This window comes from Bidens hawaiensis, unplaced genomic scaffold (genome assembly GCF_021521415.1).
Source record: "Bidens hawaiensis isolate Kalapana, Puna unplaced genomic scaffold, B.hawaiensis_p1.1 tig00011408_1, whole genome shotgun sequence".
Classification (NCBI taxonomy): domain Eukaryota; kingdom Viridiplantae; phylum Streptophyta; class Magnoliopsida; order Asterales; family Asteraceae; genus Bidens; species Bidens hawaiensis.
In genome coordinates this window covers 740,643-760,396 of record NW_027491887.1, presented here as the reverse complement: position 1 = coordinate 760,396, position 19,754 = coordinate 740,643, and the positions used below count along the sequence as shown (strand labels likewise).

The window sequence follows — 19,754 nt, the reverse complement described above, 5'->3', positions numbered from 1 at the left end:
ATTAAAATATCTTTAAATATTAAAAAATAGTAAAATAAGATAACATATATTAAACCTAACTCATTTAAAAAATACTTAACATGCAAACACCATTGTCTAAAATAAACCGATCATATATTCATCTTGTTGATTCGTCTCATAATAATCTATCGTGTGGTATCTATACTCCCATGTATGTATGTTACATTAGTAATAGTTATAAGTTACTAAGTCAAGGGTGAGTTTTTTAATTGTTAGAAAGTTATGGATACCATTCTAATTGGTTAGTTAGTTGTAGCTGATCGAGTCTGTATAAGTAATTGTGTTACCAGTAATAACAGTAGGCTTGATTTGGTGTGAACACCCTTCTTCTATGACTTTTCATTCTACCATAACAAGTGATATCAGAGCATCCGTTCCTCGGAAGTTCTTGATTTTGTTCAATTTCGTTCAATTCAGTTCAAATTCCGTTCAAACCATAATCATCAAAAATTCATTCATCTTCCATTCAATTCGTCCAATTTAATTGTTCATTCCTTTGAATTCACTAGAATTTGATCATTCGTTCGATCAAATTCGTTCCCGAAACCCTAATTCTTTCCAATTACTCTAATTGTTTGTCAATTGATCAAACCCCAAATTTCTGCACAAATGGTTACTCATAATCAGTCTCTTGAACAAAGACTTAATGATCATGACACGGCACTAAAAAGATTAGAATCAGCTACTAGTCTCACACAAACACAATTAAATGTGGAGATTGATTCTGTGAAAACCCAATTGAATCAAACTCAATTGCAATTGTCGGCACATATTGCAGAGCTTCTCCAAACTATACAACAAATGAATGTTAATCAATAGAATTCTAATGGAGTGGGAGGATAGAACCAACAGCAACAACCCCAATTTCAGCCATATAATCAAAATCATGATACAACGGGTCACAATTTTGGAAGTTTCAGTCGTTTAACCAAGATTGATTTCCCAAAACTTAACTGTACAACTGTGGAAAGGTGGTTATGTCATGTAAAACATTTTTTTTTCTGTGGATGCTACCCCTGAACATCATAAGGTAAAAATTGTTGTTAAACACCTTGAAGATATGGCCTAACTGTGGCATCAGTCTTTTGTTAAGTCTAGAGGAGGATATTACTTGGAACTTTAAAGACTTGACTATGAAGGTAAACAATAAAGTGCTTGGGTTGAAGGGGGCTAAAGATCAAGGGGTCAGTTTATGTTATAGTGAAAAAATGGAGGGTATTTTGGGAACTTCTGCCAAGTTTGCGCAAGGTCAATTATTTAATGTTCAACCGATGTCATCAACAATTTAAGAGGGAAATTTTGCTCCTGTTATACAAGAATCCACATCTAACAGTCAACTTAATACTCTATTACAAAAATATGGTGAGGTATTTTGCTTACCTTCTTCTTTACCTCCGAAAAGAAATTGTGAACATCAAATCATTTTAAAATATGGTGTTAGTGTCATTGCTCAAAAGCCTTATAGATATCCAGCAGCTCAGAAGGATATCATTGAGAAAATGACACGAGAACTATTAGATATGGGTATTATCAGAGAGAGCACTAGTTCATTTGCTTCATCTGTAGTTTTAGTTAAGAGAAAATGTAACACCCGAAATTTAGATACAACTTTATTACAGTATTTTAGTGCGGAAAATACAGTCCTAGAAGTTTCTTTTGTTTCCAAAAACATAACATCCATTCTATCAACCGAACATCACAAATAATATCCATAGGAACTTGTCTTTTTAATCAAAGACAATACATATTTTAAAACTTGTTCATAACTCTTTATCAAAATTAGAACTATGAACTTTAGATGTGTATTGGTGTCCAAATCCGAGCACTTGATCTTCGACTATCCGGTTCCATTTGGGGGCTTCACCTAAAGCAGTCTAACACCACATATTAGTTTTTAGTTATTAACATATATATATATATATATATATATATATATATATATATATATATATATATATATATATATATATATATATATATATATAAACAAGACATTAAACCCGGAGTAACATTAATCAAAATTTTAAAGCCAAACCAGATCTAGCATAGTCTACACTAGCTATCGTTATGCAACTCCAAATATTCAATTTAATATGTATCTTAACTCGTTTGATTGATCCCGAGCTTCTCGTACCTGCTTCTAGTCAACGTGATCATAATCCATCAACATAATCACAACCCATTGAAATTAATCTTAATGTGATTTTCACGTCTCCACTAAATTTCAACTTAGAAACGGTTACAACTTATCAACATATTATTTACAATGCATCTAAACAACTTAGCAAATCATTTCTCCAATTAAATTATGCTACTAATCTAATATTCACCAACTAGTCAAAACGTCATCTAACCGTACAACTTTATTATTATAATCAACAAGTGGGTCCGGAACCCAAATCAAATCGTACTACACCATGCTAGTATTATTTATATTCTAGACACGAGTCATTCCCACTTAAACATTTGGTAAGGTGAACTTCAAATTTAAACGGGTTAAAGCCACCCATACACATCAAGCATAGTCAAAAGAATCAACTTGCAATCTAAATGTCAAGGCAACCCGTATCAATTTAATAATGTGTAATAAATTAAAACATACTGATAGGACTTATAACTTCTTAAACTAGATGTAAGATAAACTTACCTTTACCCGTAGGAGCTTGGTTACGCTTTGTTCATTTGAATTTGACACATTGACTTCCAAGCTCATCGTGCCTATCTTGTTAATAAGTCAAACTTTTAATACTTAGAATACTAACATGTGGAAAGAATTTCAACATGTAAAGCTCAACAAAGTTAATCATTCAATATTCATTTCTTTTGACCTGTTAATGCAATTTCTTACATAACCAATTTGCTAGTATTTCAAACCCACTAAAACAACTTCTAATAGATAATTAAAACCTATTAGAATCAGCAAATTTATGTTTTAGATAAATTGTGCTTAAACATTTACCTATAACTTGTTTTAGAAAACTAAAAATATGTGCAGTACTTTCTGCACGGGCTCACCGGCCAATTTGACTCACTTAACGACCATAATTTTCTTGGTTAAAAACTTATTGGAAAACTAGACTCAACATAGCTTCTAGCCCAAAACAAATCACCCAAATCGGACACTCGGTTGATTTTATATGATTTATTTATGACTAACCAAAATCAGAAATCAAAGCTACGAAAATCAACAATGTAATCTATTGCTAATGCCACCTAACCATCAAGGACATCCTAATTTACTTGTTCTCACACCCAAATTAAGCATGCATAACAAATTAGGAACACTTAATAACTTTTATTGATGTTAAGGTGCTGTCAAATTACAAGTAATCATTAATCCTTATCAATATAAAATCTTATGCTCATATTACAACATCTAATCCTGCATATGTAGACTCATCTTCAACAATGGAAGAACTAGGGTTAGAAATTGCATACCTTTGCATAAATATCATGATCCCTGCTTTAATTTTCACATACAGTAGCTTGATTACAAGATTTACATCAGAATTGTTCTTCTAAACTTCCTGATTTGTGTCCCCTCATCAAATAAGAAAAATCATGGGCTACTCCCATTGCATCTGAATGTCTAACTTTAATTTGGGTATTTTACAATACTTACACTCCATTTATTAACAGTTTGCTATTTCTAATTCCCAAGAAAAGAACTTTTACCAAAAACAACTCTAAATGATATAACTATGTTTACATTTTTCATTATAAATCCCAGTCAAGTTGTTATATAGGGCGCACGAGTATACATCCAAGATACTTAACTCAAAAAAAATATGGGATGTTAATGTTATTTTTTAAAAAATTATTATTATAAAATTGTTTCCAAATCGAAATGTTACAAAAAAGATGTTACTTGGCGTATGTGTGTGGACTACAGGAAATTAAATTAAGCTACGGTGAAGAACAGTTTCCCTATTCCTCTGATAGATGAATTAGGAGGATCAAATGTTTTCTCTAAGTTGGACCTCAGATCTGGGTACCATCTGGTTAGATGTATGAGCCTGATATTCCTAAAACCGCATTCACAACTCATCAAGGCCACTTTGAGTTCTTGGTTTTACCCTTTGGGTTAACCAACGCACCAGCCACATTTCAGGCTTTGATGAATTCTACATTCAAGCCTTTATTGAGGAAATGTGCTTTAGTGTTTTTTGATGATATTTTGATCTATAGCTCTTCTATACAACAACATTTATCCAATTTGGAGGCTGTTTTGAATTTGTTCAAACAAAATTCATTACTTTCTAAGAAATCCAAATGCACATTTGTTGTTCTAGAGTGAAATATCTAGGAAATGTCATTACAAAAGAAGGTGTCAGCACTGATCCTTCAAAGATTGAAGTTGTGGTGAATTGGCCTGTTCCTGCCACTCTCAAACAGTTAAGAGGATTTTTGGGTTTGACAGGCTATTATAGGCAGTTTATTAAAGATTTTGGTGGTATAGCTGGATCTTTAAACAATATTTTGAAGAAGGAATCTTTCTTATGGAACGATAGTGCTCAGATTGCTTTTAATCAACTCAAGACTGCGCTAACAACTTTTCTTGTATTGTCTCTACCTGATTTTGCTAAGGTGTTTATTGTAGAGACAGATGCCTCTTTTAAACACTTAGGGGCAGTCCTAATGCAGGAAGGTCACCCTTTGGCTTTTCTTAGAAAAGGCATTTAAGTTAAGCAACAATCTATGTCTGTTTATGAGAAGGAACTACTTGCAATTTTGATGGTTGTCATACATTGGCACCATTATTTAATTGTTAAGCATTTTTTAATCAGAACAGACCAGCAAAGTCTTAAATACCTATTGGATCAAAAGGTCAGTACACCTCTCCAACAAAAATGGTTGGCAAAGTTGTTGGGATATGACTATGAAATGGTGTATAAACAAAGGGTGCAAAACAAGGTAGTTGATGCCTTGTCAAGGGTGGAAGGATTAGCTCTATTTCAAATGGGACTGAGTTCTATTGATCCCTATCTTTGGTCAATAATAAAACTCAGTCGGGATCAATACCCAAAGATTCAAGCTTTATTACACAAATTGCAGCATACATCACATGTACACCATTATACCTGGGATGAAAAACTGCTTAAAAGGAAATCCAAGGTTGTTATCGGAGATAATTCACAACTCATAAAAGATATTTTACATTTGTGTCACTCTTCTCCTATTGGTGGGCATTCAGGGTATCATGCTACTTTACACAGACTTAAAGAACTATTTTATTGGGAAAAGTGTGATAAGGATGTGATGCAATGGATAAAAGGACTATCAGATTTGTCATAAAGCCAAATATGAACGGGTAGCTGCACCAAGCCTGTTACAACCTCTTCCTACACCTACTTCTAGTGGTTTTTCAAAAGCCACCGGTAAAGACTCTATCTTTGTGGTCATTGGCCGGCTCACTAAATATGCCCAATTTCTAGCCTTATCTCATCCTTATACAGCTGCTCAAGTTGCTCAAGTTCTATTTGATAATATGTTCAAACTACATGGGCGTCCTACCACTATTGTATCTGATCGCGATCCTCTCTTTTTAAGTCAATTCTGGAAAGACTTTATGAAGCTACAAGGAGTTCAGTTGAATTTCTCTACCGCCTACCATCCACAAACTGATGGTCAGACTGAAGTTCTCAACAGGTTTTTAGAGACTTATTTAAGATGTATGGTAATGGATGATCCTCTTCTATGGCCTAAGTGGTTGGCTCTCTCCGAGTGGTGGTACAATACCACTTTTCATTCTGCTATTAGTATGTCACCTTTCTAAGCCCTATATGGTATTCTTCCACCTATACATTTACCATATATTCCCAATGATACTAAAGTCACTTCAGTGGATGAATGGTATCAAGCCAGAGAAGCAAAGTTAATAACTTTAAAATCTAATCTTGCTAAAGCTAAGAATCGAATGAAACAAATGGCAGACAAAAAGCGATCACAACGAACTTTTAAGGTGGGGAATTGCGTTTATGTCAAATTACAACCCTATGTTCAGACATATATAAAGAAACATCATAATCAAAAGTTAGGGCCTAAATACTTTGGTCCTTACCGGATCACAGAAAAGATAGGAGCTGTATTATAAGCTTACTTTACCAGTTGATTCACAAATTCATCCCACATTCCACGTGTCATTGTTAAAAGTTGCATTTGAACCTGCTACTTCAGTAATTCCTCTGCAACTGGATACTCGTTCCATTGTCCAACCACACGCTATTTTAGATCGGAAATTACTAAAGAAAGGTCGACGTTCTGGGGGTCCAAGTACTGGTTCATTGGATGAATTTACCTGTTACAGAGGCTACTTGGGAAGACCTCGAGGATTTTCAATTGCGCTTTCTAAATTTTGAATCTTAAGGTCAAGATTCGTTATATCGGGGGAGTATTGTTACATTAGTAATAGTTAGCAGTTACTAAGTCAAGAGTGGGTTCTGTAACTGTTAGAAAGTTGAGGATACCATTGAAATTGGTTAGTTAATTGTAGATGGTCGAGTCTGTATAAGTAATTGTGTTACCAGTAATAACAGTAGGCTTGATTTAGTGTGAACACCCTTCTTCTCTGATTTCTCGTTCTACCATAACAATGTACCTAAATATAAGAACGAAAATATTAAAAAAAATTAACTAGCCATAAACTAAATAATTCCACACCATACCTATCTACTATAGTTAAACTTGTTTATTGCACCCAATCACAGATAACCATATCAAATTCCAAGAACTGTGTGTAAACAAGGACTCTTTAGATGTTCAAATCAAATCAAGATTAAACAATAAAGTCTAACAAGGCTCATTTAATAAAAGTTTTTGGTTTTAAAAATGGTGGAATTATTCATTAACAGAAAAAAAAAGGTCAGGGGGAATGCCTCTCTTTTATCCTTCTTTTCAGAATAACGATTGTCACACACCAACCTACGGCGAAAATGCCGGGGCGTGAACTGATTGCTCACAGCTCTGAAGGTACTATCTTGCAATAATGAAAATTTCAATATCTATTAAATTAAATTCAATTAAAACCAAATATTCAATACAATATCCAAAAGCAAATAATTCACCAAACAAACATAAATCAATGTCTTGTTTATTTCTCTATCTTGAATCCTAAGTTCTCTTTCAAATCTCGACTTAACTTCACATCACACGATGACCTGCGTATGCGTTAAAAATAAAATAGAATTTATCAACACAAGGTTGAGTGAGTAGCACACGATGTATATATAATAGACATATAAATATGCAACAAGTCAAATGAGATAAACAATTCAACCAATGAGCAAATATAAATGAGCTGTCGATAAGCACGATGGCTATTACAACTGTCGTATGATCATACTATTTTGAGATTATGCTGGACCTCTCCGAATGCGATTCACAATAATCATTTAAGCACGTAACAAGTACGGTATAAAATTGTTAACACATGTGACAATAGTTGCAATTTGTGTATTAAATAGTAGGGAAATAATATATAAAACGCATATGTCCTCAAAACATTGAAAACAAGTAAAATAGAGAAATGTGGTACTCACCTCAATAAACGAGCAAAAGTGAATAGATAATATAAGAATGACGATCGCGGATCACGCGTTGACGATATAGCCTATAAAGGAGATGAAATGCGGAGATACTAAGTAAAGGAAATTAATCGGATTCGATGGTTAAATATAATTTAATTAAATTATATTATTAGTTTTTAAATCCTTTTTAATCATACTTAATATAATATTTTATTATATATAAAAACATTTGTATAAGAGTAAAATACATCTTTTAAAATTACTTAATTCGTTAAAATATATAAGTATAATAATTTGCCTTTTAAATATATATTAAATCCAAAACATTAATTTACGTGGTTTTATTTATACGTATATATACATATATGTATATCTAATTACACATATACGTACATACATGAACGAAAAGATGCGAGAAAACATGAGTATCATAGTCGATTTTTAATAAAAATAATTTATTTAGTTATTACTATATTTATTATATATTAAAATATGATTTAAAAACAAAAGATACCAAAAATATATATAAACGGTGGTGGCAGGTACTCGAACCTGCGACACGCCACTCCGTAACCAACGTATTAACCAGCAGGGTTACCAGCTACATACGCTATAAGTTAGGAAGCAACATTTATAAATAAACGCTACCATAACATAATCATAAACAAACCCTAACAACATCAATCGGTTAATCAGATTGATGTTGTTTTAATAGATGTTAGGGCTTTTGTTAATGACAATATCGTGATCACATTGCACTAAATAATTACCTCGAACGATAAACAGAGATGGATTAATTGATTCAAACAGTGGCCGACGAGGGGTGGTGAACGAGCAAGTAAACAACAAAACTAATACTTAGTTTTAGGGTGAATCTTGCCAATTCATGAAAGTTATAATTATATAACTAATTAATAAAACAAATAAATAAACTTGATAAGTACGGAAATTTTTATTGACGAGATAGCCCAGGCCCATAAATGGGTCGGGTAACGGTTACAAACGAGATATAGGAAACCCGAATTGTTACCACGACTTTTTTGTGTGTTAGGCCACCGCACTCTCTAAATTTAATAAACCCATTTCAATTTAATTAGAAAAATATCATTATTTTTATCTCAGCATTAAATTGTTTAAAAATGGCCCATATAACCTCTCTCTTTTGTAGGTTAACACATACATACTGATAAAGGAAACAATCTGTAACGGGAATGAAACTCTTGTAATCCAAATTAAACGGCTATAAAGGATAATCAAATGTCCGATTGTGATACAGACACACAACACAAACAATAGGGAAACGAATTTCCAACCAGATACACCACCACGGTTAGAAACTCGGGTCTAAAAACACCATCCAACTTGCCAAAGTTGAACTAGCATAAACAAATTAACTCTTCTCAAAATCCATTGAGATAAATTAACCAAATAAAACTCTTCATAATCGTAAACTCATCTCCCCTTTGCCTTTCTACATATGTTCGATACATAAAGAAAATAAAAAGAAAACTAACCCACTACTTAACCCATGATGTCTAAACACGGGTTTAGGGCCGGCCCACGGGGTGTGCAATGTGGGCGGCCGGCCGGGGCACGTTCGTTTTAGGGGCACAAAAGATTTTAAATTTTCCTAATATTATGTATATAAATTTCTTTTTTTTGTGATTTCTTTTGTAGTTTTGACCCCGTTTTAATAGATAGAAAGGAAGACATGAGAAGTGTTGTGATTGTTTTTTTGTTCCAAGGTGGTAATCGGAAGACCTGCGAAAAAGAAAAGGAATGATATGAAGAAGAAGATAGTAGGGGCATTAATGTAAAACAACAAAAGCCTACCTAATAAAAGTTAAAAGTCTATTAACTAAGAGCATTCTCATCTCATTCCCTATAATTATGTGTGGGGAGTTTGCAAATTATAGGGTATGTTTGTGAGTGATTGTGAGTGTAAATTATAGGGTGGAGAGAGAAATGTAGTGATTTTTTGTAAATTTTGGGAAACATTTGGGAAACATTGTTTGCCCCTATTTATTTTTTAATATTTGTTGGATTTGTTGTGAGTAGAGGAGAGAGAAAACTGTAATGATAAAGGTATAAAAAATATTATTTAATTGAACAGGAGAGAGAAATTTAGTGTTTTTTATTGTAATTATAAAGATAGGGATGAAGAATGAGATGATAATACTCTAATATATAACTCTTTAACCCACTATGTGTCTATTATTTTTTGTTTTATTTTTAAAAAGTTTTATATTAGCCTGATAACATAGACTTGAAATGTGTGGCTAGAGTTTTATTAGTTACTTATCTATTTGATTTTAATTAAAGTAACTAGAGTCTTTTTTCAATTGAAGTTTAATTAGTTGTTACTTTGTCATATAGAATTTAGTTATAGATGTTATTTCTTTCTTTTTGAAAAACGGTAGTGTTATTTGATAATAGTTGTGCTTGCAATATATGGATTGGTTGGTTGAGAGAAAAAAAAGTTAAGTGTAGCAATGGTAGACCGGTAGAGAATAATCAAATATAGACTATTTTATTTATTTTGACTATTTCCTTTTAAACTTATAATTCCGTGTCACTGTTATTGTCATGATAAACTCATTTTGATGTTATGATTTTTCTTATTGTATTTGATTTTAGCAATTAATTATGTCAGCTAGACAACCATATGGCGCTACGTAAATAAGAGAAAACTAGATTTTTGCTAGAATGCTAGGATAATTTCATGAATAATCATTTAGTCATTAGCTATTATGGTATTTAATTTTAATATTATATTTTAGCTTTGTTTATTGTTATAACGTTAATCGGCATTTACAAAAATTAGCTTATAAATTTCTTTACTTGTTCGAGCCTACGGGCCTTTTTATTTCGGCTCGGCTGAGGTATTTAAATCCTCAGAGACGGTCCTGCACGGGTTACTTAAAAAAAATAGAAAAACAAACATGGAAACGGACAAATAAACGTTGGATCTAAATTGCTAATAGATATAGACTTGAAAATAAAATGTGGCTCCATTTGCTTAATTGATGGGCTGGATTATGGTGTCTTTGGGTTCGGGTGCGGGTAAATTCGTGATCCAATTTACCCATTTCATGAACCTGGTGTATATCACATACCTATTTATAAAATAAATTATAGAAGTTTTCTTTAAGTTTGAATACCAAAAATTGGAAGTTCATCGTTAAGGTTAATGATTTATTGTATGTTTGTCAATTGCTTCAACTTTATATATTTAGAATGTATTGGATGTTGCAATTTTGAATGGTCTATTTATTTTTTTTAACTTGTATTTTTTGTTGCTAAAAAACATATTTGTACTAGTTTTGGAACCACAATTAAAAATATAATTTTTTTTTGAAACCACAATTAAAACGAACCAAACTTATTTTTACCAAAAATAAATGAACCAAAATTTTTTAAACATTAATAAGCTAACCGATATTATCTTTAACAAAGTATCATCGTAGCTTGTGCTAAGGTGGAGTGGGAGTGCGATTTGATTGCTTATTTTATAAGTAGTTACGTTCGTTTAGTTAAGTAAAAATTAGTAAAAAAATTGTTCGTTTATTTTCGCTAAAAAGGTACTTCGATCGTTTATTTTTGATAAAAAAGTAGTCTGGTTCGTTTATTTTTATTAAAATGTAGTTCGGTTCGTATTTCTGTTAATAAATAGTTCGGTTCGTACTTATGTTAAAAAAAAGTCTGGTTCGTCTATTTTTGTTAAAAAAAATTTAGTTTAGTTCGTTTTTTTTAAGTTTTTTTTTTATTTTTGTTAACAAAAGGTTCGATTCATTTATTTTTGGGTGATTATGGTATGGTTAGTTGATTATGTCTTGATTGATTATAGTTTAGAGGTTAATTATGTAATTTGGAGGTAAGTTTTAAAGAAGGACTAAAGCTGAGCAATTATTTAACCACAAGGACTCATATGAATCATAAAAAAGGGTAAACTAGTAATTTCAGTTCAGGGACTCAAATGGTTCATTTTTGAAACCAAATGGACTCAACCAGTTCCAACTTTCTTTTGAGGATTCATTGTGCCTCCGCCTTAAAACCACAGGGACGCAAACAATCATTTTCTCTTTTATATATGATCCAACTTCGAACTCCTATGTATATACACACACATACTGTTAAAGGAATCAATCGGTAACGGGAATGAAACTCTTAGAATCCAAATTAAACGGCAAAAAAGGATAGATCAAATGTCCGATTGTGATACAGATACACAACACAAACGAATAATAGGGCAACAAATTTCCAACCAAAGATACAGATACACCACCACGGTTAGAAACTCGAATCTAATAACAGCATCCAACTTGTCATAGTTGAATTAGCATAGACAAATTAATTCTTCTTAAAATCCATTGAGATAAATTAATGAAAGAAAACTCTTCATCCCCTTTGCCTTTCTGAATATGTTCGATACATAAAGAAAATAAAAGAAAACTAACCCACTACTTAACCCACGATCTCTAAACATGGGTTACTTAAAAAATATATAAATAAAACATGGAAACTGACAATTAAACGTTGGATCTAAATTGCTAATTAGATATAGACTTGAAAATAAAATGTGGCTCCATTTGCTTGATGGGCCTGATTACGGTGTCTTTGGGTTCGGGTGCGGGTAAATACATGACCCAATTAACCCATTTCATGAACCGAATCACATACCTATTTAAAAAGTAAATTATAGAAGTTTTCTTTAAGTTTTGAATACCAAAAAGTGGAAGTTCATCGTTAAGGTTAATGATTTATTGTATGTTTGTCAATTGCTATCGACATGTAATCGGATCAGATGTTAAAACTTTAAAATATTTTGAATGCTTCCACTTTATATATTTAGAATGTATTGGATGTTGCAATTTTGAATGGTCTATTTATTTTTTTAACTTGTACTTTTTGTTGCTAAAAAACATATTTGTACTAGTTTTGAAACTACAATTAAAAATATAATTTTTTTTGTTGAATTCGAATTGAATCAATAATTCAGAATACAAACTCGAATCAAATTTGTGGAACCTATTTTGAATTTGAATCCTCCTTCAAAATTTTCAAAATTTAATTGTTGGCGCACCCATAATTTTCATCACAAATAAGAGGCCGGGCCCGATTCTTGGGCAGTGTAGCCTGTGCAGGGGCACAAGGCCCAAATGCTTAAAGGGCCCAAACGTTTTTCTTAACTTATATAAACTTTAAGGCCTAAATTCAATTTAATTAAATAAAGAAGAACTAGGAAGGCCTTGAACACATAGACATAAATTAGACCACAATGTGTTAAATTATAAACAGACCAGTTTTTTTTTTAAAGTGGATTATTAATAGTAACACGTCCTCTATCCAAATAATCTAAATAAACTAACTTTTTTTTCCATTTAACTTTTGTGAGTTTGTCTAAGGGTATTATTGTAAAAACTCCAAACCCGGGCAACCTTGCACGTGATTTTTCAAAAAAAAATGAATAAACTTGACAATGGGTTTATAAAGCCAAATCAAAATGTAATATTGGTTTCATAACATCAATAACTGAAACTCTTAATATTTTTGTTTTTGTTTAGAAATAACACCTCTCGTACTCAAATATAAATACCCCTTCAATGCGAAAAAAATGTAAAAAGTAACTAGATGGAAAAAAAGAGCAAAGGCTGACAAAGGGTTGCGTATACACAAGGTTTTTTTCCTCAAAACTATCTCCAAGCATTTGTATTGTGATATCAATATAACTGATGAGTTCATATTATAAAGAGGAGGCCCAAATTCTATCTTACACGAGGCCTAATTTTTTTTATCATTCTCGGAGACGGCCTGAAAGAGGCTGTCTTGGTACATATTAGGGCAACTATATTTTCTGAAACAGTAAGTTTCTAGATGACACATTGAGTGTACAGTATTACACTTTTACAAAAATAAGCAGGAGAAAATCATCTATAACCGTTCATTGGTTGTGTAAAATGCGAAATAAAATTCTCTTTTCTCATGAGAAAAAAAAAACAAATAATGCACAATAATATAACAAAAGGGATATACAATATACAATCAATATTAGAGGATGGCTAACCTAATTTTGGCTATCTGCCATGTAGCATTGTCACGGTTAGTTCGTTCGTGGTTATAGATTCATCTTGTTTACTTGACGACCCTTTTTCAGAACCTCTTTTTCCAAAACCGAATCCAGGGTGCTTCGGTTGTGGTAGGTTTATAACGTCACTGCTCAACATTAACAACACTTTTGACATATTTGGTCTATCGTCTGCATGTTCTTGAACACATAACAATCCAATTTGTATACATCTCAATACTTCATCTTGTGCAAAATTGTCCCCTATTGATTCATCTATTAGTTCTAAAGCATTGCCTTCTTTCCATAAGTCACATATCTAAAATAAATATTGTTACTTTAGTAACTAAAATTGTAAACTAAAAGTACATGGGATTAAATTAATGCAATCAATTGTAGAGATGTTATATGTAGTGTTTTAATTAGTTACTTACATGTCCAATGAGGTTGAGTTGGTTACTGGCATGGTAGAATCCTCTATTCTTTTTACCACTCACTATCTCGAGCACTAAAACTCCAAAACTAAAAACATCAGATTTTATTGAGAAAAGTCCATCCATTGCATATTCTGGTGACATATAACCGCTGCAAAGGGAAAAAAATAAGACAATAAAAAAATGTGTCGTGACGGGAAATAAACAAGGAAAGGCACAAAGTTATGATCCTTACAGTGTTCCGACAACTTTTTTTGTTTCTGCTTCGGTTTGATCTCCTCCAAAAATCCGTGCCATACCAAAGTCAGATATTTTTGGGTTCATTTCCTTATCTAGTAAAATATTACTCGCTTTAAGATCTCGATGGATGATTCTAAACCTTGAATCTTGGTGAAGATAAAGAAGCCCTCTTGCAATCCCGGTTATGATAGCGAATCGTTTTTGCCAATCAAGTTGTGGGCTTTTCTCTTTATCTACAATGAATTCAAGAACCATGTTTAACCTCAACTATGAAAGCTGGGTGCATATTTAGGGAAAATATGTGATAGAAGGGGTAGAGACTCACTAAAAAGAAAAGTATTGAGACTTTTGTTTTCCATGTACTCATAAACCAACAACTTTTCTTCAACTTCAATGCAACAACCTAGTAGTCGAACGAGGTTTCTATGTTGAAGTTTCGCTATTAATCGGACCTCGTTTGTAAGTTCTTCAATTCCTTGGCCCGACGTTGTTGAAAGCCTTTTTACAGCTACAACTTGGCCTTCCATTAAAATGCCCTGATATAATAAACATTCGACGATAAAAAAAAGTCACTTTTATTTTTCTACACCAAGGTGATGTCCTATAACATATGATATTTAATATGCTTTTACAATGCATATAACATTTACCTTGTAAACACACCCAAACCCGCCTTGCCCGAGTTTATTTGCATTAGAGAAGTTGTTTGTGGCTATAACCAAAGTCGTAAAATCAAACAATGGCAAGTCAAAATCATCTGTTGTCGTTTCACCTGAATAATCTCTTTTACTTGCCACAATAATCCCTCCATTCATCATGAACTCATGGCTTCGTTCATCTGGACCTATATCAAAGAATGTATCATTATACTTACTGTTTTATAACTGAAAACTAAGACGTTTGACTCATGAAAGTCAAAATTACCTTTTCTATCGATGCTGGAATTCACGGACCGTTTCATTTTCTTCCTCCATAGGTAAAGGAGTATCAACAAGATTAATAAAACAACACAAGTGCTGACTGTAATGGATACAATCTTTACAACATTGTTGTCTGAGCTATTTTTAGATATTCCAACAGTAGGTGATCGGTCTGCAGTGAAATCAAAAACACCATTATGGATACTTCTAATGCAAAATTTTAAACTTATGTAATGTTAAAAATACAAAAATTACTAAAATAATGTTACTTTGGAAATGCAAGATTAAAAGTTATATCAAAAACCAAGTATGAATTTTGCTATGACGTCTCTTCGATGTGGTTAGTCATAGGAGGCGCCATCCGGCGACCTCACTCATTAAACAGGAGCCAAATTAACCACAACATATGCCAAATACCATTCTGACGCCATTCTCTTAACGCCATCCCCATCCCCCTTTCTTGGTGACTAAAGTCACTTCAAACTCACCAATCATATGCACACACGCATAAATTTACTTTTTATTCTTTTTATTTATTTTTCTTGTATTTAAATATTAGTTAAACAACAGCACGCTAGTTAAAGATGAGCAAATTAAAATTTCACTATCTACATAACAATAACCTGACGTTTTAAGTAGTCAAAACTAGTTAAACTACAACATAACAAAAATTAAATATGAGTAAGTTTATAAATGAAGCTGCCATCATTTTCAAACGTGTAACCTTTAAAGTTCAAAAATTACATGTTAACCACATACTTCCTCAATTATTGTAATAAAGGAATTTTATCAAATGTTGGTGTGAGGATGGAGCCCATATGTATTTGGGAGTAATTGGACGGTCAAAGCAGGTGGCCCCATGATATTAAAATGTTTACAAAGCATTTATGAAGGGTAGAATTGGAATATGAATTTTAAGAGAGAAAATATTTGATTTTGAGGATGAAAGAAACTGAATTTAGATTGATTCTTTCAGATTTTAAATTAAATTTTATGTCACTTTCAAATAATTAATCATTTCAATCAAAGCAAGTAGTTGTTAGATATGGATATTAGTTTAAATAATAATATTAGTCATAATAATTTATACAACTTCGATTAAAAAAAGTCCAATTTAACTTTCCAGATATTTTGGTGTCAAAAGAATGGTTTACTTGGTAAAAAAAATATAAACATTAAGTAATCATAACATCTAGAAAAAAAAGAATGGTTCCTTCTATTCTATGTTCTCATTGTTCATCTTCCGTAGAAGTTTTGGATCATGTTTTTTGAAGGTTGTTATTTGGCTTCTAACATCTGGAAATCGATAAGTCATTGGTTGGATGTGGATCTCCCGATTAATAAGGGTCATACGGATATTATTAATTGGTTGGATTCGACTAGATGGGTGAAAAAGAAAAAAGAGGTTGTTGAGGCGATTATTTTTACTGCTTGGTGGATTATTTGGAGATCCCCGAATGAGGCGATTTTTGGCTCACGAATCGAATACAAAGATTCTCTGTTCGATTCAATTGTGATAGTTTCTTATTTGTGGTCCTCGTCTCGTAATTGTAATTTTCGTATGAACTGGATAACGTGACCTAAAAACCCGTTACTTATCATGTGATTTTGTTCTTGTCCCCGGTTAGGCTTTTCTAACTGGGTGTGTGTTTTATATTCAAGCTTGCTTTTCCATAAAAAAAATAAAAAAAATCATAACATAAGAAACCATTAGTGAGGGGATTGAGAATTCCTTATGGTATCTTAGTTTTGAGTGATTTCTAAATGACTATACTACCCTTTTCTGTCAAAATCATAGATATAAAATTTGAAAATGAAAAAAGTAAATCATATGATGTAAAATTAAAGTAAAGGTAGCAAAAACAGTCAAAATCTAATCAAGATGAAAGTTTAAATGGTGATTAGAAAGTTTATGAATTTAGACAAAGTAATAAAGGTTAAAGTTGGAACTACATGGACCATATGTGCAACTTTCCACACTAGCCTGTCGGCAAGGGTAGTTAATTTCACATGTTAAATTGGTTAAAGTTGGAACTATATGGACCATATGTGCAACTTTCCACACTAGCCTGTCAGCAAGGGTTGTTAATTTCACATGTTAAATTAGTAGTCCAAAGTTAATAGCTTATTAAGATTTTGTGGTTACAAAATAACTTTTAATGCATGACCACATTTAATCATTATATATTTTTCTCTTTTGCTATCTTCTTTAAACATGTGTATATTAACTAAATCATTTATTTTTCTTTTTAAATTTTACATTACACTTTTTGGCTTTTATTTTAATAAAAAGTATATTTGCAAAATTAAATCTTTAACTTATCTAAAACTAAGAAAAAATGTTCTTTTTAAAATGTTTAGGTATTTATAAAGTATTTTTTATGAAGTTTTGAAAATATGAAGACTTATTAAACAGTTGTATTTATATAGTATTTTCAAACTTATTTTTGTTATTTTGTTAATTTAGTAAGATTACTATTTTAAATATAAACATCATACCATTATATAACTTAAATGTAATGTAATATAAGCAGACTTTTGTTTTCTAAACAAATCTTTTTTTCTTTATTTTATAAAATCAGTCTGACCAGTGAACCAGTAAAAACGTACCCAAATCCGAAGCTGCGGCTCTCACATAAAGATCTTGTCCACCTTCAGAATCAGCATACTGTCTCATATCCAAAAGATCCACAGCCCAAATCACACAACCCGACCCGTTTCCACTAATATTCGTATTAGCATAAGCCACACAAGAACAATTTCGTCTACAAATCTCACCACATTGACTCAAACTCAACGTCTGGTCAACAACTCCTTTCGAACTCTCGGGTAATTTCATGTTCTTCATCAGTAAAAACCCGTCCGACCCGCATTCCATCTTGGAGCTCCGAACGCACCCGTCCGACCCGTCCCGTAGCTCCCACGCTTGCTCGTTTTTCGGTCGAAACCCCTTCATACATTTGCAAAGAGGGGAAGCGTTCGCATCGCAGATGCCCCACGGCCCACATTTCCTATACTCGTCACACTGGTCACGTGGAGCGGACCAGTACACGTTCCACGTGCCGGAAGATTCCACACACGTCAATCTTTTTAAAGAACCAGATGACGTCATAATTAACCGTGAATAAACCAACTTATCCCTCATTTCAAAAGAATACGAAATCTCATTATTATTATTTTCAAACTCGAACTCGATTAAACTCACGCCTTTCATCTCGGGCACCCCACTAAACCGTAACCCGTTCCACGGCCCGCTTCGATATAACGTTTTCATCTCCGGTCCTTTCGATAAAAAAATCTCCGGGAACCCGTCTAGGTTCATTTTAAAATAATAATCACCCGAACCCGGATCCATACTCGTCTTCCAAGACCGTAAAAACTTATTTTTACCCGTTTCCCGGGCCCACCCAAGTTTCATCCTGGGTAATAGAGTATCCGTTGGGTTTTTAAAACTTTCCCACAAATAATTATCCGGATTCTCATCGTTTTCCAACCTAAGCACAAAATTACCCGAATCCAGAAGCTCTGCCACCGTGTTAACCGTCGGAAGTGACAAATTCGACGTCCAGATCGCGGTTTCACCTTGGTTTAAAATTACTAAACCGCTTTTATCGCTGATCATTAACTTCCCGGATGACGAATTAACCGGGGAGTCTCTATTAGCTACCCAAACATATGTTCTTGGCTCAATTTGCTTGTACCATATGCCAACATACCGATTATTATCGCCTACGTCGAAGAATCCTAATTCGAAAACTTCATGTTTAGAGACAAGAGTTTGATTAATATTAAGAGGTTGTGTGGGTGTGATTGTATCAATGGCTAGAGAGAATATAAGGAACATGAAGAAGAATATGATGATGGTGGAATAATAATAATAATAATAATGTAGTTTTTTCATTATTGAGAGAGTATGGCAAGCAAATGTTTGTTTAGTTTTTGTGTATTGAATTGAGGGATTCAAATGTTCAATACTTTTAGTTTGGAGAAGAGAATAATGGAGTGTTAGTTGACCTTATACATGTTTGGTTGGTGTTGATTTGTTTTTATTAGTAGAAGATTATTATCAAGGTTGAAAGTTTTGGAGATCTTGAAGGTTTATAGGTGAGAAAAGGACATAGAATATTAAAGAACCAAGTGAGTAACCTAGTTTGTTATACTTAGGTTTTTATTTTACACTATTAAGTGTAGATTTTGTGTCCTTTTTAATTTGATATAATTATTTAAAACGCTGTGCGTCTAACTTGTTACAATAGTCGATAAGGTAACCTTAGTTTCTCAAACATTGTAAGATAACCGTAGTGTTATAACTGATTTTGACATACAAATTTATAACGGTGTGTTGAACATAGACAATGGTACTTCAAACCATTAGAACAACGTGTTAAATATTTTGATGTTACTTGAATGTAGTTTTGGATTGACGCATAGATTACAGCAGCTAGTACGTCAAACATGTACAAAGATGCGTTCAAACCTTTAAAACATTGCATCAAACTTTGCAAATTTATTTTGGTGTCGAAATTCGTTTTTGACACATAAGTTAGTT

The 19,754-nt window shown here is 32.6% G+C and overlaps 1 protein-coding gene across 2 annotated transcripts; it reads right to left on the bottom strand.

Moving 5' to 3' along the window:
* Positions 1–13,499: 13,499 nt before the first annotated feature.
* On the bottom strand, positions 13,500–19,185 carry LOC143537843 (receptor-like serine/threonine-protein kinase SD1-8). Of its 2 annotated transcripts, XM_077031518.1 has the most exons (7): positions 17,816–19,185; positions 15,210–15,377; positions 14,936–15,129; positions 14,611–14,821; positions 14,281–14,518; positions 14,046–14,196; positions 13,500–13,930 (listed from the first exon to the last, which is right to left on the bottom strand). In XM_077031518.1, exons 1-7 carry the CDS (start codon positions 19,104–19,106, stop codon positions 13,622–13,624), a joined length of 2,562 nt encoding a protein of 853 aa, XP_076887633.1. In that variant the 5' UTR covers positions 19,107–19,185; the 3' UTR covers positions 13,500–13,621. The 2 variants fall into 2 exon arrangements, with proteins under 2 accessions (XP_076887633.1, XP_076887632.1); XM_077031517.1 differs by lacking the exon at positions 17,816–19,185 and having other exon boundaries at positions 13,507–13,930; positions 14,936–15,123; positions 15,210–15,388.
* Positions 19,186–19,754: the final 569 nt, after the last annotated feature.